The following is a 24,429-nucleotide window of genomic DNA, read 5'->3' on the forward strand; positions in this document are numbered from 1 at the left end:
ACGCTTTTGCACCTGCGCAGGGGGCTGCGGACCAGTGGGAGACGCGGGCTCCTCCACCCCTCCAGCCTTTCTCACTCTTGTGTGCAGTGTGATACGCAGGTCCTTAAAAGGAGCTGCAGTGAGTAGGTTCGCGTCCTGTTTGTCCCCCTAACCCCAGGGCTGGACACCTCGGCTGGGTGCGTTGAACGAGTTGTCGAGGGCGGCGGCGGCAGTGGCTGGTCGAGTCTGAGAGCTTGCGGGACCTCCCCCTAACCTCCCCACCCGCCAGTCCCTGCCCAGTCGCTCCCCACCCGGGTCGAGATTGCGGTTCCCTTATTCTGGGAGCCCTCCTGGGCGGCTGGGAGTGTGCGGGCACCGTCCTCGGGGAAGGGAAGTCTCCGCGGCCCCCTCCTTCTCCACCTGGACCCGAGACTCGTGGCCCGGGTGCCCGTGCCCGGGCGGGACGCCTTGTCAGCGGGACAGCTGGGCCCCGCGCTGCGAACACCTGGTCAGCCACGTGGCGGTGGGGCGGGGACTGGGCGGGCCCCGCGCTAGGTGCTGGCGTGCCGGGAACTGGTGCGGGCGGACGCCGAGCGGCTGGTGGGTGGGGAGTGCGCGCGGTGGTCTAGGGGCGGCTGCTTTCCTGCCGGGAGCTCTGTCCTGTAGTCCTGGGGGCACTTGGGTCACCTTGGGCCCCCTGCTCAGGTAGGCCCCCTCGTCCTCACCTGGCACGTCTGCATACGGCCAAGCAGACACCCGCCTCCGCCCGGCCCAAGATTCCTGAGAGCTTGGTACTGGCGGCGCCTAGGCTGGAGGGGGCGTGCGCTGCGCTGTCTGGGGTTCGCGTAAGTCGGGGTACCGCAGGGATACAGGTCCCAGCTCTGACCCAGACTCCAGGGGTCGGGGCTCTGGCTCCGGAGCGGGTCTCGGTAAATCTCGGGGTCCTTTCACCACGTGCAACCAGTTCTAGTGAGATGATGGTGCTCTTGCCCTGGACCACTGGGTTCACAAGGAAGGAGAGGAGTGTAAAACTGTGTCCTCAAGGGCTGGGCCATTGGCTCTGACCTCCATATTGAAGGAGCTCGGGGAAGAAAGAGAACTGGGGGCAGCTGTGGCTTTAAAAGGACAGCAAAATTTGAGTAGAGGGAGGCTCTGAAGGATGAGTGGGCTCTGTTGGGGTACCAAAGAGGGAAGGGGATGTTTCCAGATGAGGCAGAACAAGGTCCCTTCCTTAGCCAGGGCCTTGTCTGATTTAGAGGAAGGATGGGCAATAAGGATAGAGGGAAGGAGGAGTCAGCCTGACCAAGGATGGTGTTTACCTTCCAGAGGGGTCTCCCCACCCAGACCACCAGGACCCCCATTTCTACCAGAACGGCCCAGATGTCTCAAGTGCAGGAACTCTTCCTCGAGGCAGCCCAGCAGGTAGGCCTGGGTGGTGTGGGGGGTCTGTGAGTATAGGGTCACCAGACAGGAAGCTGAATGGAAACATTACAGTGCACTTTAAAAGTAATGGTCTCAGAAGTTTATTTTGGTATTCCAGCTTAATTGAGAAAATATTGCAGTCAACTCTTAACCATCTGTGTGCAAAAACGTCTCTGGTATTTGTAGTGGATTTTGAATCCTGGACACTCCTCCCCCAACCCATGGAGGGTTTCCATGAACAGAGGACTCAGATAATATCAACTCTTTAATATTGAATCAAACCAATGTAAGAAGGTAAATTTATTTCTGAAAAACTCATGTATGCTGAAGCCAAATAGATTTCTGGATTCCCTGATGTCTGCAGGTTTTCGTTTTTCTTTTTCTTTATCCTCTCCCTGTTGATGATTAGTTATAGTAAATATTCAGTGTAGGTATGGAACTGAAGTGGCTGTCCCTAGAAACAGAGAGTTAAACCCTTAAAAGCAAACAAACCATACTTGGATGTTTATCAGGAAGCTACTTGCACCCAGGGTCTTGGCTGTATAATGATCGCTCAGCCTTGAAGTTTTCACTGTCCCTTGCATTTTTCTCATCTTTGTAGAGAGGGGCAGGAGGGTCCCCTGGCATTATAACAGGGGGAATGAGTCCCCCAAGAGGGGAGAGAATCAACTCATGGCCTTACACAATAGCAAGAGAGCAGGGTCCCAAACCTGGAGGTTTTGAGCCAAAGGACAGAGGCTGGTGAGGCAGATGGGGTTCAAGGTTGGGGTGGGGGAATCCAAACTGGCTAGTTACCGCCTCTTCATGTGCACAGGTACACATGAAAAACACAGCAGGATGGCTGGCAGGTGGCCAGTGCTCAGCAAAAGGTATCGCTGTCGCTCCCCTTCACCCTGGCAGGCCCAGAGCTGTATCCTGCATCCTGTCCTGAGCTCCTTACACCCAGCCCTGGAAGTATTCAAGCTGCTTTAGGAATGGGTGCTCAGAGACTTGGAATAGCTCCTCAAAGATATTTCAGAACTCTTAGCCACAGCTGTTCGCTCCTAGGCAAAAAGGCACGTGGCCATGTTTTTAGTGTGGTCGAGGAACCTTGGAAAGACCTTGATGTGTCAGAAGTCTTCCACTTTATTTAGCTTAACCAGTCTCTCTACATACTTGCCATGCATTTTCTTTGGATGCATACCTGAGTGTTTGTGCACCTAACAGACACTTGTGGACTACTTGCTAAAGAACGGGTGCTGTGTTAAGCATGAAACAAGATACCCAGATGGAAAACATGAGGCCCTTGTCTCCAGCGATTCCAAAAAGAGAGACAAGACAATTCTTGGTTCAACTCTGTGAGAGGGATCCATTAAGGCTCAGCTGGGATCCTCTCTCCTCTGTTTAAAACCTTCAGTGGCTCCCTGTGTCCACCCAGAGTTCAAACTCCTTAGCTTGGGTCCTGCACAGTCTGACCCAGGCTGAGTTTTGAGCCTGGTCCCCTGTATCTTCCTCTTTGTGCCCCACCTTCCGGCCAAAGGTCAGCATTCCCCAGGCTCTGTGCTCATATCTTTCCCCTTTGCTGGTCTTTGCTGAACTTCTCTCTCAGCTGCTTTGTCATTGGCACCTGAGGCAGGGCCTGGCATTTAAGCGGACAGTAAATGCTAGTTGACTAACCAAATGAACAAGAAGCAGATGACCACAGTGCAAGTTAAATTGCCCTGAGTGCCGTAAGAGAGAGTTGATTTTTTAAATGGTGGATGTAAATGCCTCTATGTCACCTCCCTCTCCCTCTCCCTCAATCTCCGAACACTGAGGGATTAGACAGTGTCAAGGCCTTTGGTGTTCATTATCTAGCATCTTTGAAATCCATCCCTTTTTCTCTGTCTCCCTTGCACTGTCTTGTCCAAGGTGTCATTTCTTGATTGGATTATTCATATCTTCCTAACTGCTTTCTACTAAAGTGATCAGTTTTTTTTTTAATTGAGTTATAGTCAGTTTACAGTGTTGTGTCAATTTCCAGTGTAGAGGACAATTTTTCAGTTATACATGAACTTACATATATTCATTGTCGCATTCTTTTTCACTGTGAGCTACCACAAGATCTTGTATGTATTTCCCTGGGCTATACATGCCTGTCAGTATTTACAAATTTTGAACTCCCAGTCTGTCCCTTCCCACCCCCCGCCCCCTTGGCAACCACAAGTTTGTATTCTATGTCTGTGAGTCTGTTTCTGTTTTGTATTTATGTTCTTTTGTCTTTTTCTTTCTTTTTTTTTTTTTTTTAGATTCCACACATGAGCAATCTCATGGTATTTTTCTTTCTCTTTCTGGCTTACTTCACTTAGAATGACATTCTCCAGGGACATCCATGTGGCTGCAAATGGCATTCTGTTGTCATTTTTATGGCTGAATAGTATTCCATTGTATAAATATACCACTTCTTCTTTATCCAGTCATCTATCAATGGACATATAGGCTGTTTCCATGCCTTTGCTATTGTAAATAGTGCTTCTATGAACATTAAGGTGCAGGTGTCTTTTTCAAGTAGGGTTCCTTCTGGATATATGCCCAGGAGCGAGATTCCTGGGTCATAAGACACGTCTATTCATAGTTTTTTGAAGAGTCTGTATACTGTTTTCCACAGTGACTGCACCAAACTGCATTCCCACCAGCAGTGTAGGAGGGTTCCCTTTTCTCCACAGTCTCCCTAGCATTTGTCATTTGTGGACTTTTGAATGATGGCCATTCTGACTGGTGTGAGGTGATACCTCACTGTAGTTTTGATTTGCATTTCTCTGATAATTAGTGATATTGAGCATTTTTTCATGTGCCTATTGATCATTTGTATTTATTCCTTGGAGAATTGCTTGTTTAGTTCTTTTGCCCATTTTTGGATTGGGTTGTTTGTTTTTTTCTTATTAAGTTCTATGAGCTGCTTATATATTCTGGAGATCAAGCCTTTTTCAGTTTCATCTTCTGCAAAAATTTTCTCCCATTCTGTAGGTTGTCATTTTATTTTGCTTATGGTTTCCTTTGCTGTGCAGAAGCTTGTAAGTTTAATTAGGTCACATTTGTTTATTCTTGCTTTTATTCCTATTGCTTGGATAGACTGCCCTAGGAGAACATTTTTGAAATGTATGTGAGATAATGTTTTGCCTATGTTTTCTTCTAGGAGGTTTATTGCATCTTGTCTTATGTTTAAGTCTTTGATCCATTTTGAGTTTATTTTTGTGTATGGTGTAAGGGAGTGTTCTAGCTTCACTGATTTCATGCTGCTGTCCAGTTTTCCCAACACCATTTGCTGAGGAGACTGTCTTTATTCCATTGTGTGCTTTTGCCTCTTTTGTCAAAGATTAGTTGACCAAAAGTTTGTGGGTTCATTTCTGGGCTCTCTGTTCTGTTCCATTGGTCCCTTTGTCTGTTTTTGTACCAATACCATGCTGTCTTGATGACTGTATCTCTGTAGTATTGTCTGAAGTCTGGGAGGGTTATTCCTCTAGCCTCTTTCTTTTTCTTCAGTAATGCTTTGGCAATTCTGGGTATTTTGTGATCCCATATAAATTTTATTATGATTTGTTCTAGTTCTATGAAATAGGTCCTGGGTAATTTGATAGGGATTGTGTTAAATATGTAGAGTGCCTCGGGCAGTATGACCATTTTAACAATATTGATTCTTCCAATCCAGGAGCATGGGGTATCTTTCCATTTTTTTAAGTCTTCTTTATTTCCTTCGTCAGTGGTTTATAATTCTCTGTGTATAAGTCTTTCACCTCCTTGGTTAGATTTATTCCTAGGTATTTTATTATTTTGGGTGTTATTTTAAAGGGGATTGTTTCTTTACTTTCTTTTCCTGTTGATTCATTGTTAATGTAAAGAAATGCAACTTTTTTTTTGTATGTTAATCTTGTAACCTGCTACCTTGCTGAATTCTTCGATTATTTCTAGTAGTTTTTGTGTGGACCTTTTAGGGTTTTCTATATATAGTATCATGTCATCTGCATATAGTGACAATTTTACCTCTTCGTTTCCAATTTGGATCCCTTTTCTTTCTCTCTCTTGCTTGATTGCTGTGGCTAGGACTTCCAAGACTATTTTGAATAGGAGTGGTGATAGTGGGCATCCTTGTCTTGTCCCAGATTTTAGTGGGAAGCTTTTGAGTTTTTCACCGTTGAGTGCTATGCTAGCTGTAGGTTTGTCATATGTAGCTTTTATTATGTTGAGATATGTTCCCTCTATACCCACTTTGGTGAGAATTTTTATCATAAATGGGTGTTGAATTTTATCAAATGCTTTTTCTGCATCTATTGAGATGATCATGTGGTTTTTGTCCTTTCTCTTGTGGATGTGATGTATTACATTGATTGATTTCTGTATGTTGAACCACCCTTGTGTCCCTGGGATGAACCCCACTTGATCATGATGAACTATCTTTTTATGTGCTGTTGGATTCTATTTGCTAATATTTTGGTAAGGATTTTTGCATCTATGTTCATCAGTGATATTGGTCTGTAATTCTCTTTTTTGGTAGTGTCTTTGCCTGGTTTTGGTCTCAGGGTGATGGTGGCTTCATAGAATGAGTTTGGGAGTATTCCCTCCTTTTCAATCTTCCGGAAGAGTTTGAAAAGGACTGGTGTGAGTTCTTCTTTGTATGTTTGGTAGAATTCCCTGGTGAAGCCGTCTGGTCCTGGACTTTTATTTGTAGGGAGGTTTTTTTTTTTATTGCTAATTCGATTTCATTTCTAGTGATCGATTTGTTCAAGTGGTCAGTTTCTTCTTGATTCAGTCTTGGTGGACTGTATGTTTCCAGAAACTTGTCCATCTCCTCTTGGTTATCCATTTTGCTTCCATATGGTTTTTCATAATATTCTCATATGAGATTCTATATTTCTATGTTATTTGTTGTAATTTCTCCATTTTCCTTTCTTATTTTGTTTATTTGTGCTCTCTCTTTTCTTCTTTGTGAGTTTGGCCAGTGGTTTGTCGATTTTATTTACTCTTTCAAAAAACGAGCTTTTGATTTGATTTATTTTTTATTTTTTAAATCTCTATTGTATTTATTTCCTCCCTGATTTTTATTATTTCCTTCCTTCTGCTAAGAGTGATCTGTTTTTAAAGCGTAAATCTGTGCATTGACTCCTTTGCTTAAAGCTTTTCAATGGTTTCTCACTGCCTTCAGAAGTCAGTTCAAACTTACCTTGGCAGCCACAGCCTCCATGATCTGACTAGCTTTCCCCGCTCCCACATCTCTGTCACTGCGTTTACTGTGTGGCCTTGAAGTGAGCTGTTTCTTTCCTGTCTTCCTTAGGCCTGTGAACCTCTCAAGTTCAGGGGCATGTCTTATCATTTCTGTGTTCTCAATACCTGCCATTAGTGCTCAGCATATGGAAGATGCTCAGTCAGTGCTTGTTCTGCTAAACTGAACTCACCTGGCTAGGGACTGAGGGAGCTGCTATGTGCATTAGGTCTTTACCATCAGTGGTAAAGTCGGGAAGCACATCCCAGGCTGAGAGGGTAAGAAAATGATAATAACTAACAACTGGTGGGCATTTCTTATGTGCTGAACATTTAACATGCATTGTCCTAATCTTCATAACATTCTGAAGTAGATTTGATTATTTTGGTTGACAGGTGAAAGACGGAGGCACTTTGAACCAAGACATAGTTGTTGCCTTTAATCCTTTCTGCTCTGTGCCTCTGGCCTGAGCAAAGCCTGTGTGGGACCAGGTTGCAGCCTGGATGGCTGACATGACTGAAGTGGCTGGTCCTCCAGAAGTTTCCCATAAACCTTTTTCTCCCTTCACTCCAGTTTTGGGAGTCAGGACTTCTGCTAAGAGCTTTGGAGCCTGAAGAACACTGTCCAAGAAGGCAGTGCCCAGCGGGAAGACAGGCTGGGTGTTACCCTAAACCCTTCAGTTCAGATCTGTTCTTCTCTTGGCTACTGTGATTGGAAAGTGGTTCTCAGGAGATCTGGCAGGAGGAGGGATGCTTGTGAGTTAGGTGGAATGGTGAATGAATGGATGCTTGGTTTGGCTTTACTGTTTCAGGACCCAGTGGGGTAGCTGTGTGTGTGTTGGTCAGTAATAAGGGGGCCAGCTGAGAAGAGGCTGTAGATCTGAGGGTTAATGGTGCTGCCAGGGTTCAAGTAGTGGCTCTGTCCCTTTGTGACTTGGGGCAAGTTACTTAACCTGGCTAAGCCTTTGTATCCTCACCTGTAAAGGGGATACAGTAATAGAACCCACCCTAGAGAATTATGAAGGTTGACAGAGATGATTCATGTAAACATTCAGTACAGTGCTTGGTTCATAGTAAGCATTCTGTACATGTTGGCTAATAATAAAGCTAAGGTGCAGAGTATGTATTTGGTCCATGAGGTAGGGATATGAATGATCAGAGGGTTCAGTTGGCAAATAGATGCTTGACTCAGCACAGCAAAGGCAGTTAGATGACCTAAGGCAGGTGTCCCAAATCCAGAATGATTCCATTGGTCAAATCCAGAGTGTGGACATTCTGTGGGGTGGGCAGTTCACTGAGGAAGATGGGGTGCTTTCTAGGCCTAGATGGGTCTGGAGTGGTTTGGGAGTGTGTGTGTGTGTGTGCGTGTGCGTGTGCATGTGCATGTGCTTGTGCATGTATTTGAGGACCTACTGAACTTGTGGAGGTGTGAGTCTTGTTTGATGAGCCTCTGTTCCCAGGCGCGTCATTGATGTGAGGTGTAGTTTGGTGGTGGACTTGACCCTGGGAATCTGGGTTCCAAATTCTGACTGTGCCACTAGATGGGCTGAGCCCTTGGGCAAGTTACTCAAGGGCTTGTGGTCTGTTTCCACAACTGCTAGATGGAGTGAATGTACCTGATTTTCAGGGTTCTTATGCCATATGCAGAAGGATCTGGCCCAGTGCCTGTCACATGGTGAGCACTAAATACAGGGCGTGTTTGGTGATTGGATGAAGCGCATTTCACAGTGAAACCCGGTCGAGGAGGCTATTTGTGAAACATGGAGCTGGAAAGCTAAGGAGCAGCTGGTGCCAGAGGGAGGCTAACAGCCTTCGAGTCCATGCTTGTGTCCACCAATCACAGGATAGAGAGGACTCTAACAGACACAGTGTGTCAGGAAGAGGAAGTGGCGGGAGAAAACGAGTCTCGGAGACAGGGAGAGATGGCAAGTGTGTGAGGGCTGAAGTCCAGCGGGGTCCAGCGCTCTCAGCAAGGGGCATATGCAGCTCAGCTTACCTGCTGTTTACCAAGTGCTCTTCTTGTCGGGATCTCCAGCTAGTGCTGGAGATACCAAAACAGAAATCTCTTAATTTCTGTGGAATAAGGGATAGCTGCAACTAATCTGATGAGCAGCCCTCCTTCTCCAAGAGTTGGATGCTCTCCAGAGAAACTTAAAGGGAAGCTGTGTCATGCCCTGGCCTGAGAACGGGTCACCAACAGCCACAGGTTAGCTTGTGCGAGGAACTTATATTCCTTCTTCTTCATCCAGCTGGAGGCTTGAGCTCCAGCAGGAGTGGGTCTGTGAGGACTCTTTCCTAGGAAGTCTGGGGGCTAAAGTCTGGCTGGTCTGAGCTAATCACTGAGAAAAAACCCCGCTGCAGAGCCAGGGAAGAGGTGCCCACCGGAGCCGCAGCATCCGGCCCACATGTGAGCCCCGGTGCGAGCCGCCTCTGATCCTGCACCACGACCCAGCACTGCCAGACTTCCTGCCCTCTTTCCCTTCTCTGTCCTCTCCTTTGCTCTCTCCCTGTCTCCTCCTCCATTCAGTATCTTACCTAGGTTCGCTTGGCATGGTAAGGGTAAGAAAGAGAGTCTGGTCGAGTTGTGGGGCACTGGTGAGCATGTGGTAGCACCAGCAAGAGAGACAGAAGGAAGCAAACGTGTTAAGAGACAGAGGGATCCTTAAAGATCTGGCCCTGTCCTCATGCTTAGCTTGTCAAAATAAACAAGCCCAGAGAGTTAGAATGACTTGCCCAAAGACAGATGCAAATGGTGTTTCCCAGCCAGGCAGGAACGAACCCATGAGCCCATGACCCCATAATATAGCTCTAGGTTGATTTAATGCATCCAATCTTTTGGTTATAATATAATTTTCAGCACTGGGGCCAGGCTTCATTGTGAAAGCTTTGCTCTTATTTTCTGTGTCCTCATTAGCCAGTGTACAATTACGAGCCAACTTGTTTTTTTGCTATGCATTTTTTTTCAGGCCTGTTTTAGCATCTTTTAAAAGGCAATATGTACAGTGAGCCTTGGCAGCCCCACGCTAGATAACAGCATATTGCTTTGTTAGAATATAGAGAAATGAATGCACCTGAGGAGAAAAGGAAAGAGAACCTAGGACAAGACCATCTTGTTAGCCCCTCTTAAGGATAAGGAAACTGGGGTCCAGAGGGGTGGGGTGGAAGAGACGGGCTCACATCTGGAGTTCCTGGAGCCATGTCTCCTATTTCCCTCCCAGTTTCTGTAGAGCAGAAAGCTTGTACAACTCTTAGGGCTTCTCTTTGGTAAAAAGGGTACAAATTACAAATACAAAATTAGTTGTAATCTTTGGGAGGGGCTCAATGCAAGTGAAAGGTGTTCAGGCTTAAGAATTAGCTTCACTGTGAAACACCAGTGGTACCTGGATAGAACCACCTTCTGGAGGTGTCAGAAAAAAAGAGATTACGGTCCTGGAACCTGGGAGCCTTAGGGTACATTTCATCCATGGCCAGGTGTAGAAAAAATGCAGCTCTTGCCATTGTTTAATAGTTTGGGGTTTGCAAGGAGAATCCTAGGTGGCTATGCTGATGACTCTGAAGTACTATTCTTGTAATTTGAGTAAGGAGCCACTCTGGTCTGGCCTGATGGAACAATCTGGCTTCCCATAGGGGTGGATAACTGAGTTTCAGTTTGTTTTTTCATTCATTTTGTACTTTCTCTGACCAAAATATATCTCTTCAGGATAATAGTTTAAACACCAGATAGATCTATAATCATAGAACAATATCAAATAATTGTAGGAAAATTTAAAGAAATACGCATACCTGAGTATAATTCAGTATTTTTTTTGCTCTTTAATTGTGATCAAGTATAATGTAATCTGATTAAAAAATTTTTTTTTCTTTCCTTCTGAGTTAAGTACTGTAATCAAAAGACTGTGTTACATCAGAAATTGGCACAACATTGTAAACTGACTATACTGCAATAAAAAATACATATATACAGAAAAAAACAAGGCTGGCGGTGGAGGTAGTGAGGGTGGTGTGCTTCAGAACAGCTTGGCATGAGCGGTCTTCAGAGTCAGTACCAGTTCTGGCTTGGGTACCTATCTAGTAGGACATTGTTGTCATTACTCTGCCTCAGGAGGAAAGTACCTTTCATTTGTTTTTGTTTTGGTGTGTGAGTGTTTTTTTCTTTACATGAACGGTTATAAAGAAAGAGAAAATATCGTGGAGTTAAAAACCACTGATCTGTGTAAAAAATTCTGTGACATTCTTTTTCCAATCTGCAGATAGCTTGTAAGTCACACCCACAGTCCCTGTCAGCAGTTACAGGACTCAGGTGCTTACTGATGAACTTGAGCCATGGTGGCCTTGCAGCCCTCACTTCACCAAAACTAGGTATGTCTGATCCAGGTGATAAATTTGCTCTATTGCAAATCCCAGTGTTTGCAAAACTTAAAAAAGAAAGCTGTAACTCATTTTTAGTAACTTTCCTTTTTTATATTAGGCAATTATCAGCAAAGAACAACACATAGCAAAAGCAAATTCTAATTAAAAAAACACACAAATTTTATGGACATTAATTTTACCAAAGGTTTCTTCACTATATTTAAGTAGACTGTATATCCAATACATTTTAAAACATGTGATTCAAATCACAGGCATTGTTTGGTGAATTCATCCACTGCATAAAATGAAGTTGAGTTATAAATTAAGGACTAACTCGAAGTCAGCATTTTATTTTTCAAATATTTCTAATTATGTAATAAATTTTTCTTTAAACAAAAAAATAAGTTAGTATTTTTATCAGAGAATTACTACATGCATGCAGTGAAAAAAATTTTTTTAAACAGTAGAAAACGATATAAAATTAAAAGCCTTCTTCCTCTCTTCCTTTGCTGCCATTCCCCAGCGACAGTTGCTAATGGTTTCTGGTTTTCATTTTCCCAAGTGATTATCAGTGTAACTTTAAATAATTTATTTATACCTCTATTTCTTGACTAAGTTCTCAATTTATTATCAGTTTACTTATTGCTTCCTGATGTGAAGAAAGAGGGCATTGGCGCATTTACTGTTTCTTCCATTTCTCATTTCATTTCTAATTTCTTGTTAGTTGGGTTATTTTTCCATTGTCAAGGTTTATAAAATTTATTTTTCTGTAATTGTAATGAACATTTCCGTATTTATTATAGTTGGTTAATAAAAATTTTGAATCTATAAATAGCATTTATAGGAGTAAGATGCATATATGTGTGTTTAACTGAGGCTCATTGAGAAGAAAATACAATTATAAGTTATTAAAACTTTGTGGCTTCAAGTTTCCTTTAATTCTTTCGGTTCATACACAGCTACTGTTGTTTCTTATATTCCATGTCACTTTTTTGGGGGGGGGGTACGATTCTCTTATCTTTTGAGTCGCAAGAATTTTTTTCATATATGGATTACTCTTCCCTTGTCTAACTATAGAAGGAGGGGAGGCCAGATTGTTTTCATATACTTCAGAAACAACATTTTACAACAGATTGGATGCAGAAGTAGATATGAGAATCCAGCTGTCTTCTATCAGGCCAGACATTAAAATGATTTGCAAATTGTATAACAAGGCTCTCTTTTCACTAAACGTTTTTGTTTGGGAAAGTAGTTATTTTTCATGCACACATGTTACTTATTTTAACAGATAATGGGCTTATTATTATGTTTGATTAATAAATATTTTTAAATATTTCCCTTTAAATTTCTAGTATGGCAAGTATTGATAGTTACAACACACATAAACAAGTTCTTTGGGGTCCTCAATAATTTTTAAGGATGTAAATGGGTCTGGAGTTCAAAAAGTTTGAGAATGGCTGCTCTAGGGATTAAATATACATTAAAAATTTTCACAGTTGATTTAGAGTTAATACTGTACCACTTTAATGTAAAATGTAGGAACCTGGCAATCATATAGGGCCATTTACTGGCTCTGCCCTCCAGTCTTTTATGCTATAAATGCCATGTGTCTTACTTCCATCTCCATAAAGCCTCCAGGATAAGGTTATGCCCAGTGAGTGCCCTGGCCCATGTCTGCTCCTAGCATTGGCTCACTCTGAACTTGGAACTTCTCAGGAGTCTTAGAAGACTTCTCTGCTCTTGGCTGCCCTGGGCTGCTCTGTCACTTGTTTTTTTTTTTTTTTTGCCCCTTCAAGTCCATCTGCAGGAATGTCTCCAAATGTCTGATCTTCTGGTAGCACTTGTTTTTTTCCTTTTCTAGTTAAAGTTATAGTTTCATACTTAAAAAATTACATCTTGCCTGTCCTTTTCATGGCCATTTGGAAGATAGGAAAGTGAATATTCTGTCTGCTACCTTAAAACAGGTGTCTAATGTCACTTTCTAAAGCACATTTTATTCATTCACTCATTCGTTCAACCAACACATTTAGTAAGTACCTGTTCCATATTGGGCACTAGGGGTACAAGAGTGAGTGAGCTATTTTAAAAATATGTCTGGGCTATTTTTTTAATTGCTTTTATTGCAGTCATTATGTATTTATTTTTAAACTTTTGAAATTTTGATAGCATTTCACACTTAGAGAAAGTTGCAGTAGTACAAAGAACCCTCATATATTTGACTCAGATTTACCAGCTAACATTTTCTCCTTCTGCTTCATTATCTGTGCATGTGCTCTCTCCCTTTCTATTCCATAGATTTAATACGTATTATATTCTGTATACAGTTTCCCAAACCATTTGAAAGTAATTTGTAGACATCACGTCCCCTTACCCATAAATACTTCAGTGTCTGCTTCCTAAGAACAGGACTTTTATCTAGCCACAGCATATTTATCAAGAGCGACACATGGAACATTGATGAATCCTATTATCTCATCCAGGTTCACATTCCACATTTGCCAGTTATCCCGCTACTATCCTATAGCTTTCTCCCGCAGCCCAGGGTCCAGTCCAGCATCAATACAGTGCATTTAGTTGTCACGCCTCTTTAGTCTCATTTAATCTGGAACAGTTCCTTAGCCTTTCTTTGTCTTTCGTGACCTTGACATTTTTCGCAGAACACGGGCCAGTTATTTTGTAGAATGTCGCTCAGTTTGGAACATGATGCCTCATGATTAGATTTGGGTTTTGCATTTTTGGCAGGAGCCCATAGGATGATAATTGTGTTTTTTCCCAGGCATTGTATCAGGAAGTACAGTTTTTTCACTCGTCCCATTATTAGTAATGTTAACTTTGGTTACTTACTTAAGGTGGTGCCCACTAGAGTAGTCCACTCTAAAGTTACTAATTTTCCCTTTGTAATTAATAAATAATTTGAGGGGGGTATTTTGAGACTAGGGAAATACCCTGTTCCTCATCTTTTACCCACTAGCTTTAGCATCCATTGATGACTCTTGGCAGAATCAGTTATTGCTGTGATGACTGCAAAACGGTGATCTTCTAACACCATTATTTCTTCTACGTACATTAGTTGGTCTTCTACTCTGAAGAAGGATTTCCCCTCTTTCCGCTTATTTTAATTTATTCGTTTACTTATATCTGTATGGGCTCAGATTCTTATTTTTTCCGTGAGTATTCTAATGCTATTATTATTGATTTTGATGCTCAAACTGTTCTAGAGTGGGCCTCTTCAAGCTGGCTCCTATGTCCTTATGACACACCCTCATCATTTGTAGGGGCACAGACTTACTTTTTGGCACATTCTAGGCTTATCTTGTACTTTCTCTGTCCCAGCCCTGAATCAGCCATTTCTCCAAAGAGCTCTGGCTCCTTAGAGTGAGAAATGGTATTTAGAGACCAAGATTTGGGTGCTAGGTATGTTCATTACTACCGGGGTGTCTTGGCTTATAGACCCTGTAAGTGGACAGAGAGAAGGAATATGTATATTTATATTTATCTAGCTCTATAACTTTATATATTAAATTCAAACTAATACCTCTAATTCAAATTTATCACTCCAGGGTTAGAAGAAAGAATTCTGTTCTTTCTTTTTTCCTTAGTTGTAACTCCCTTTTCCAACAGTGAGAAGCTTGACTCCCAATCAATATATTTATTTACTCAGTCCTACAGTTCACGGAAAGTAGATTCAGAAGTGGTAACTCCTACACCTGCAAAGCAAACTTTCTATCTAGAATATTTATTAGTTTGTAGTTTTTTATCTTTAGACTGAGAGCAATAGTCAAAGTACTATGTTCAAAAGTTACTCAGCGCAGCTTTTTTTCCACCTTCAGTGTGATTATGTTATTCATTAGAAATACAATTAGGTTAATTTGTTTCTCTTTGCATTTAATTTTTCTCTCTCATCTTGTTGACTGTATTTGATTTTGTTTAATTTTGAGCATGTAAAACATTAATGTGATTCCAAAAGTGAAAACTAGTCAGTACATAGAGTTCTTAAATGGGTATAATACTGTCTGATCCACCGGAGCATCTGGAAGAATAAATCTTTTGCAGTTGATTTTTAGCTGGTTTGCCTGTTATTGGGGGAGGGCATTAGGGTCTGAGTTTCTCCTCCTGGCATTAAACTGAGGTAGAATTTTTAGTGGCAGCCTCAGTCCTGCAGGAAAGTCTCTGTCCTTTTGCCAAGGAGGCTGGGAAGGGCAGGGGAAGCTCTTGTTTAGGTGGCCACAGGCTACGGGAATTTGTGATCTGTGAGATGTGCCAGGTGTCCAGAGTGTTTTATCTTTGGGCTGTGTGTTCTGAGGGCAGAAGTGGCTGCTCTGGGGGAATGAGTATCTGTGTGATTCTGGGAGGTAGAACTCAAACAGGGACTCCCAGCAACATCACATTTTCATAGTGTCTGAGGGTCTTGCCACTCCTAGGCCTGTGTGGTTGTCAGACCAGGTTGTGCCTTGGGAGATTCCCAGCCTTGGATCAGGATTAGGACACATGAGATGGAAAAGCCACCAATCAAGTGTGTGGGAACTGCTGTGACGTAGACACTGGCTCTCGAACTCATTCTGTGCAGAAGCGATCCACACAGCTATGAAGATCTCACATTTCTAGGAATGGCTAAATCAATATTGACCAAGGGTGCTGCCCAGATTCGATTCCAGGGAAATCAGACTTTGCCCACTCCACACGGGTCCTCGCCTCTTCTGCTGTAGTGCGGTTTCCATGACCAGCTTCAGCTGGGGTGGCCGAGCACTCATGGGGTGCCCACGCTCGGCCTCCTAGTACAATACAGAAGGGACAGCCGGCCGCCTCGAGGCTGGGACTGGGCAGGGGCTGGGAGGCAGCTCTCGGGACCGAGCTGTAGAGCAAGGACTCACCTGGAATGTAAGGACGAGTTAGCCAGGCAAATAGAAAATGCACAGTCAATAAGACCTCTTTTCTTTCCTTTCCTCCCAATTTCCATGAAGAAATCCTCACCCACATTTAAAACTGCCCAATGTGCTCCATGCTTACAACAAGCTTTCAGGTTATCATCTCATCTAAACGGGGCATCCCCCCTGGAGGCAGGCCTGTAGCTGTCTGCGTCGGATGCAGGTGGCACTGGTGGCCCCCTGCTCAGCTCCAGCTTGTGGTGCCCGTTCAGAGCCAGAGGAGAGGATCGCAGCGCCCGCTCTGGCCCTGGGTCACAGCTGAGCAGCACCTGGGCTGTTCTCTGATGTGTGATTAATTAGCTTTCGGAAAGCAAGCCGCTGGCGCATGTGCGCATTCTCCAGGCACAGCCAGTCTCCGTCTGGGAGGAAGGGGCAGGCCGCGTCTTGCTTTGACCCACTCCTGACCCGACTGAGCAGAAGTGGAGTTTCTCACCCAGTGTCTTTTCCTCCAGCTGCCAGAAGAGAGAAAAGGCATTGTCTCACATTTCAGATGTGTTCACTAAGGGCTGGCGGGTGGCCTGCGGGAGGTGCCTGTTTGAGACAAAAGGCAGAGCTTTTTGTTTTGAGCTCCCGTGGCAGGGCTGTTCACTGTCTTACTCAGCTCAGCCTGCTGGACACAGGAAGCCAAGAGTTTCCCACTCTGGACTGTTTCAGGTGTGATCACCCTGCCTTTCTAGGAACCCTGCTCAAACGCGGAGAATGACTGCTGTCTCTGAACTAAAATACCCACAGGTGGCCATGGCGTGTCCAGTGTGGGGTGCAGCCCTGGGCTCTGAGGGACCTGAGCCTGGCTCCTTGTTCTGGGAGGTGGGGATTGAGCAGCACACAGGTGTCATTGCCTGGGGCCAGGCTCCAAGTCACTGTGCCCCAGAACCTGCCAAGTTGTTCCTGCCAAGCTGAGGTCCTCAGGAAAGAGAGGAACCTGCCCCTTGAGGATGTTTATGGTGCCCTGTCTGGGGGATTGACAGAGAGCAGAGCTGGGGAGTAGCCAGTTGTGATACTGTGATTTGTAATAAGTGTATATCTGGTTTTCATCCCGTTCCTGGCACAGAGCTCCTAAAACCCTTGGAATTTCCTAAGTGATAAGTGATAAGTTGTCTTGATATTCATAACAAATGCCTTTCAACCACAACTGGGTTTCTTATTAACTTTTGGAATCACCTAAGGATGGAGGCTGGTTGTAGGAGAACTAACCATGTGATAAGAGGGTTGGAATCTTTAAGGGAGGGGAGAGAGGCTGGAGGCTAAATCAGTCACCAGTGACCAGTGATTTAATTAATTGTGCCTATGAAGCATCCATAAAAACCCCAAAAAGGGGGTTTGAAGAGCGTCTGGGTTGGTGAACACATGGAGATGAAGGGAGAATGCCGGCTGGGAGACGGCATGGAAGTAAAACGTTCCTGAGTTCTGTGAGCCAGTTTGGCAAATTAATTGAACCCAAGGAGGGGGGGGTCACTGGAACCTCCAATCAATAGACCGTGGGTCAGAAGCCAAGGTCTTGTGATTGGAGTCTGAGGGGCAGTTTGGTAGGACTGAGCCCTTGAGTGCAGGATCTGACACTGTCTCTGGGTAGATAGTGTCAGGGTTGAGTTGAATTGTAGGACACCCAGTTGGTGTCAGAGAATTGCTTGGTGTCAGGAAAACCGCCGCACACTGGAAGCGGTGTCAGAACTGCAGCAGCCATGGACCAAGTAGTCACTTGTGCAAGGCAGCTGGTTTGAGCTGTCTGGCCAGTACTCTGCTACAGGGTCACCACTGGCGCAGTGCAAAAGGCTGGGGGCTTCCTGTAAGTGGGGAGGCGGGAGGGTGTGGTGGACTAGGGAGAGGGGAGAAGGACAGGCCCCCAGGCTGGTGCTTCTGTGCTGATGCCCAGAGGCAGGCTGTCTGCAGGGAGCCAGGAATGATCCCTTGGGATCTCAGTGGCATCTGTTTGGCATTTTATTCCAGGGTTCCCTGTCTCGTCCTTTTCCCCTTGCTCGGTGCTTTTGTTCCTTCCTCCTTTTCTCTAACTGGCTTATGTCTGTCTCGCTAGAAACATCAAGGCCCCAACCTTGGGTCAAACTCAGGCTCTTCCTGCCAGTGTCAGATGAGCAGGCTCTGGGAAGCCTTAGCTGTGTTCTTTTGTCACTTAGTAAGGAAAGGGAGGCACACTCCTTTAAACATCCTGAAATAAGCTGTTATGACGCAGTCACCAAACCTGTTTCATACCACTTATACCTTCATTCTCAGGGTAAAGTGTCTTCATCTATGGAGCATTTAAGGCTGATTTAGTCCAGTGAGGTCCAGGGAGTGAAAGGCTTTGCATGCACCATTAGGTAAATAAATAAATAAACAAAACAGCCTTTTCAGTGGAAATACAAAGGCTGGGATGAAAGAGGAGTTTTCAGGGTAAAGCAGACGCACTAACAACTACGTGAAGTCCAAGATGTTAGAAACTGAGCCTGAAAGATTGAAATTTAGAAGAGAAAAGGGCAACTAATCTGTGGTGCAGGTTTTACAGTCTGGATGGGGGAATTCAAACCCCAACCGTGGACCTAGGGCGACCGTGTCTCTCCTTCCGGGCTCTCTTTCCTCTGCGGTAAACAGGGCCCTTCTCCCTGCCTGCCTCCCCAGGGTGATGTGAGCATCAAAGGAGGGAACTGATGTGGAAGCTGAAAGCACTCTCTAAATTATTACTCGTTGCTGCTGATAGTTGCTATTGTTATGACTGTTTCTAATAAATAATGGGCCTGTAACAAGCCATGGTAGGAAGTGAGCACAGGCAGAGACAGGAAGTTGGGCCAGGTCCTGAGTTTTGAGATTAGGATCCTGGAAACAATCTTACATTCACCACAACGTCTCTCAGTACCGTTTGTTCAAGGACAAGCATAGGTTGGCAAAGACTTCACTCTGAGACATGATCACTGTTCTCACATTTGTTGACTTTCAGGTTCCTCATTAGTGGTTTGTGAAAGACAGATGAACAGAAATATACTCAGATGAAAGGGGGTCCAGCTGGCATCAGGGACGGACAGGGGCTCCAAGGAATCCCCCAGCCCACCTGTCCCGCATGTCATTAATGTCCCTGATGACTTCTTGAAGCTCTTTTTTCGTCTGTGGGTAGGTAATACAAGGGGATAAGCTGGCATCCTCTCTTTTGGTTTTGACAGAGTATAGTTGGCCTCTGGCCTTGGTCCTAGATCATGGGCACATCCACTGTTCTCAGCTGTTGCAGAGCCCTGCCCCTGACTCTGGACTTAGATTTCCCCTGTCCCTTGACTTTTCTGCCTTCTCACTGAGGTTATAGATTACATCCACGCAGCAACTAGCCTTACTGCACACAGTGGGTCTTAGCTGGCTGCCACCCTCCCCGACCCCCAGGTGACAATCGTTAATCACTGCTGAGATGGTTTGAGGCCATTGGGAGACTTGAGTGATGTCTGAATTTTGATCAGTTACTAAACCTGTGCAGGAGCAGGTTCCAGATGGGTGGTACTTGTTTTAAGTTTAGTACTTTAGTATTTCCACAAGGTTAAGTCTTCTTAGTAAAGAGTTTCTGTATGAGTGTTCTGTAAGTGCCTTTATTATTTTGAATTGGAAGAATGAGGAAGGCATCTGTGTCATCACTTATTAGCCTTTAATTCTAGGCAACCGCCAGATGATGCATGGGGATACTGGGGTATGGATGTAAGGGTGCTAGGGGTCACCCTATCAGCCAGGGTTCCGTGAGGAAAATGGAAACTGCCCTAGGTATTTTAAACAGAGGGAATTCAGTGCACAGAATTCCTTACAGACGTGTTAGAAGGGCCAGGGGAGCAAACAGCTAAGTAAAGGAAGGTTTCCCAAAGATCAGTAACTGTTGGAAGCTGCTGTTCCCACCAGGACCAGAAGACTGAAAGGCAAGATGGCAGAGCGCATGGCCACGGAGCTAGAGCCCAGCATCTCACCCTCACCCACGGTCCAGGGGCCGGACCTCAGTCATGTGGCCACGCCCACCTGTAAAGATGCTGGGAAATGTAGTCTCCAAGGGGCCAGGAGGAAAGGGACCGAGTGGGCCGAACAACTAGTCTGCGCTGCACACGGGCATGGGAATCAGTGTGTGCACAGGCCTGTGGGCACAGTGAGACGAGAGTGTTTTACAGCTGAGTTCTCCCAGCTCCCGGTGCCCCCTGTCACTGGCCCTTCCCATGGCTGCTGAGCTGACTTCCATGTGCCCTGTTTTCCAGGAGGCCCTGGCCCAGCCCCAGCCCTGGTGGAAGATCCAGCTGTTCATGTGGGAGCCAGTGCTGTTCGGGACCTGGGATGGTGTGTTCACGTCCTGCATGATCAACATTTTTGGGGTGGTTCTCTTCTTGAGGACAGGCTGGCTGGTGGTGAGTGATGGGCTGGTGGCCCTGGAGCCTCCTGGGGGCCTGTGATGGGGAAAGCTCTGTCACCCTTGGGCATTCCATGGTACAGTTGACGGATTCCTGAAGCACAAATGCTCCAGAAGCATGATGCATGACCAAGCATGTTGAGTAACTAGTGTTGCATTTTAAATGAGAATCCTGAGAACTGGGGTCTCAGACAGAGGCCTCACCATGGGTTTAACTACAGAAATATGAGCACAGAAGTCAGGGCACATTGTGGGTGGGACTAGAGGCAGGTCAGAGAGAGCAGATGGATGGCAAGTTTGCCCCCAGTGTAGGACCCTCTCCAGCTTCCCTGGGATCCTCCCACTCATCTGGTGCCCCCCAGAGAGGGAGAGGGAGGTGTAAAAACCTACAGTTCTCTTCTCAACTTTCCCCTTACTTCCACACCAAACACCTCACTTCTGACTCTTCTGGTCACCAGATGTGTGGTTTATCCTCACACCACAAAATTCTGTGATACCAGCTGAGTGTCCTACAATTTAACTCAGTTCTGACACCATGTAGCTGGAGATAGCATCAGATCCCACAGGTTAAAGGCTCAGTCCCATAAGGCTGCCCCCACTCATTTTGGATGCAAGTCACAAGTCCAGGTGGTCACCTGTGCTTCTGATAGATTGGCTGTGAATCAGGGGTTCCCATGTCCCCCTCCTTAGATTTGATTAATTTGCTAGAGCAGCTCACAGAACTTGGGGAAACACCTGCTTATATTTACTAGCTTATTAAAGCACATGATAAAAGGTATAGATGAACAGCCAGATGAAGAGTTATGTAGAGCAAAATCTGTGAGGGTCCCAAAAGCAGGAGCTTCTGTCCCTGTTGAGTTGGGGTGTATCACCCTCCTGGTACCTGGATATGTTCACTTACCTGGAAGCTTTCCAAACCCCATACTTTTTGGGAGTTTTATGGAGGCTTCATCACACGTGATCAATTATTAACTCCATTTCTAGTCCCTCTCCCCTCTCTAGAGAAGTGTGTGTGGTGGTGGTGGTGGTGGTTGTGGCGGCAGTGGCTGCGGTGTTGGTAGCGGTGGTGGTGAAAATTCCAAGCTTCTAATCATAGTTTGGTCTTTCTGGTGACCAGCTCCCATCCAGTTAGAACAAGAGATGCTCCTAGGGCTCTTATCACCTAGGAAATGACAAGGTTTCAGGAGCTCTGTGCCAGGAACCAGGTAAAGAGACCAATATACAGTGGACCCTTGAACAACATGGGTTTGAACTGTATGGTTTACTTAAACGTGGATTTTTAAAATAAATACTATAGTACTACATGGTCTGTGTTTGGCTGAATGCATGGATGCAGAACCGTGGAAGGGATGGCTGACTTCGAGACTTTAGCATCTGCAGAGTTTGGTATCCGTGGCCAGTCCTAGAATTAATCCCCTGTGGATACTGAGGGATGGCCGTATATATTTTCTATGATATCACAGAGATACAGAGAGGTGTGTGTATTTAAGAAATTGGCTCATGCAATTATGGGAGCTGGCAAGTAAAAAATCTGTAGGACAAGTGAGATGTAGGTAAGGATTGATGTTGCAGTCTTTTGAGTCCAAAACCTAGAAACTCAGAGAAAATTTCTGTGTTGCAGTCTGGAGGCCAGATTCCTTTTTAGGGAAACCTCAGTCTTTGCTCTTGCACGTTGCTCAGTCTTTGCAACTGATTGCATGAGAATCACCCACATTATGGAGGGTAATCTCCTTTACTTAAGGTCAACTGATTATACATATTAATCACATCCTGAAAATACACTTACAGCAACTTCCAGACTAGTGTTTGCCAAAACAACTAGTCACCACAATCTAGCCAAGTTGGCACATGAGATTAACCATCTCATGTGCAAGTTCCAGGGGATTAAACTTTCACTGTAGTGGGGTGTGTGGGGTTCTGAGCCCACTTAGGAGGCCCGAGCGAGGCCAGAGCTTCCTGAGCACTTGCCCTACTCCATACCCAGGCCCTCTGCTCAGGGTTCAGCCTTAGCCATAGCCAGGATGGGTCTGAAAGTATTTTTTTATTAATGCGTGGAAAGCTTAGAGCAGGGTTAGCAACTTCTCTGGTGTGAATGCTGAGAATTCTTGCCTCTCATACTCCTGCCAAGTTTGCAGGGGCCCCCACTTACAAAAACACAGAGCCTCTAGTCCAGACTCCTCATCCCGGCAGGCATCTCGGGCTTCTGGGATGGGCCTCTGATTTTTCCCCTTTCTGGGAGCCACCTCACTGCCCAGCATCTCTCCAGTCTGTGTCCGAGGAGGCCCAGCAGTCTGACCATTGTGGCAGAGGAAGGCCCAGCAGTGACAGCCTGGGCCCTGGGCTCTGCCTTTTGCCGGGGGTGCTTTTGGAACAGTGGGAGGAGAGAAGAGGAAGCCCTCTCTATTTTGATTCTTAAATCTTAGTGCCTCCTCTTAACCCTCTCGCTGGGTGATTTTTTTTGAGAAATGGCCATCTAGAAGTGTCAGTCCCGTCCCCAAACTGAAGGTAGAAGTTGTGTTAGTTATTGCTGCATAACAAACTACCCAACACTTAGCAGCTTAAAGGAACAAATACAAATTACCTTGTAGTTACTGTGGTTTCAGGATCCAGGTGTAACTTAGCTGGGTGCCTCTGACTCAGCGTTTCTTGTGGGGTTGCAGCCGAGCTGTTGGTCAGGGCTGCAGTCTCATCTGAAGGCTCTACTGGTAGAGGCTGTGTTTCCAAGATCACTTGTGAGGTTGTTGTCAGGCCTTGTCATGTGGGCCCCTTCACAGGGGTCGCCTCAGTACCTGCAGCTGGCTTCCCTCGGGGCCAGCAACCTACGAGAGAGTGAGGGAGCAAGTGAGATGAAAGCCACGGTCTTCTCATGTCCTCATCTCAGAAGTGACATCCCAACACTGCTGCAGGGTTCTGCTCCCCACTCAAGGGGAGATTTCACAGGGGTACAGATGCTGGGAGGTGGGGACCACTGGGGCCATTTTTGAGGCTGCATACCACACAAGTGCATTCTTTTGTCCTAAAATGATCTCTCCTTTTCAGTTCTGACATTAGTTTTACTTGAAAAATCATATTTGAACATAGAAAAAAAGGTAAATGTGAAATGCCAAAAATAAGGTGGAGCTTCTATGGGATGGCATCAAATTAAGTTAAGGTCATGCCCAAATCATTTTAAAATAGAAAGTATTGCTTCTAAAGAATAATTTGCAGTATACTTATAATTTGAAAAATGTTAGGTGCAGTTTTTGTATAAGAACCTAAAGATTAGTACAGACTTTAAAAAATTATCCCATGCAGACAATTTAAAAGCACAAACAAAGGAAGAAAATAGTAATTATGTTAGTTCACTACAAATATAAAATCAACAAAGTAAGTAACTGAATGAAACCTAATCCTTTAGCTATCATATAGTCCGCTGTGGGAAGCTGCGATCCATTTTTTCCCTTTCTCTGTTAACAGAATCATAATTTTGTGTGATACGCCATTACTCTCAGCTGAAAATCCAACAGATTAACAAATACAGTAATCCCACTTTACTCTCCAACCTCCATCTAAATTGATATCAAAGTAGAAATGAAGGAAATATTCACCTTTTTCTTCTCCCCCCAATATTTCTTTACTCATTTACAAAAGGTATACATTCATACCTAAATGTAAACCTATTTTTCAATGCATTGAACTTCTAAACTGTTCAGATAACTTTCAGGTGATGAAAGTCAGAGGTGTGAGAAGAGAGTAGATGGAGTAGGGGCAGGAAGAATGCGGTGCACACAAATGAAAGAGAAATAAAGAAAGCAAGAAAAAAAGCCCTAATGCCCCCCCAACCCACCCCCTTACAAAACAAGAAAACCTCATTGTGCTCTCTTGGGCGCACAGCCCAGAGGTAAGGTTGGGTTTGGAAACAGACTCAGTGTAATCAGTGCTGTGGTAAGTACTAAGCCCGGAGGAAGGGTTACAGGGACAGCATCCTGGAGGAGGAAACTCCTAAACCCAGTCTTAAAGGATGCACCAGAGTGAACCTGGCAAGGAGGAGGAATGGGCAGAAAGGCATTCCAGGCAGGGGATCCGCGTGGGTAAGAGGGTGAGGGTGAGGGAGCAGTGACCTCACGCTGCCGCACACGGCGGTGGGGCAGGGGAATGTGTGCTATCGGCAGGGGGGTGAGGGGAACCGCGGAGGTGGAGAGGGGA

At 45.0% G+C, this 24,429-nt stretch overlaps 1 protein-coding gene across 2 annotated transcripts in view; it reads left to right on the forward strand.

Annotated features, from left to right (window-relative positions):
- Positions 1 to 292: 292 nt before the first annotated feature.
- The window catches only part of SLC12A8 (solute carrier family 12 member 8), a 120,984-nt gene continuing 96,847 nt past the window's right edge, over positions 293 to 24,429 (forward strand). Inside the window, exons 1-3 of one of the 2 annotated variants that reach the window (XM_031454520.2) lie at positions 293 to 487; positions 1,306 to 1,401; positions 20,096 to 20,242. In XM_031454520.2, coding sequence (XP_031310380.1) covers positions 1,360 to 1,401; positions 20,096 to 20,242 — 189 coding nt within the window. In that variant the 5' untranslated portion in view covers positions 293 to 487; positions 1,306 to 1,359. Of the gene's footprint in view, positions 488 to 693; positions 825 to 1,305; positions 1,402 to 20,095; positions 20,243 to 24,429 lie in introns of those variants that run through there. The other variant, XM_031454510.2, reaches the window with a different exon arrangement.

This window comes from Camelus dromedarius, chromosome 2 (assembly GCF_036321535.1).
Source record: "Camelus dromedarius isolate mCamDro1 chromosome 2, mCamDro1.pat, whole genome shotgun sequence".
In the NCBI taxonomy this organism is placed as follows: Eukaryota; Metazoa; Chordata; class Mammalia; order Artiodactyla; family Camelidae; genus Camelus; species Camelus dromedarius.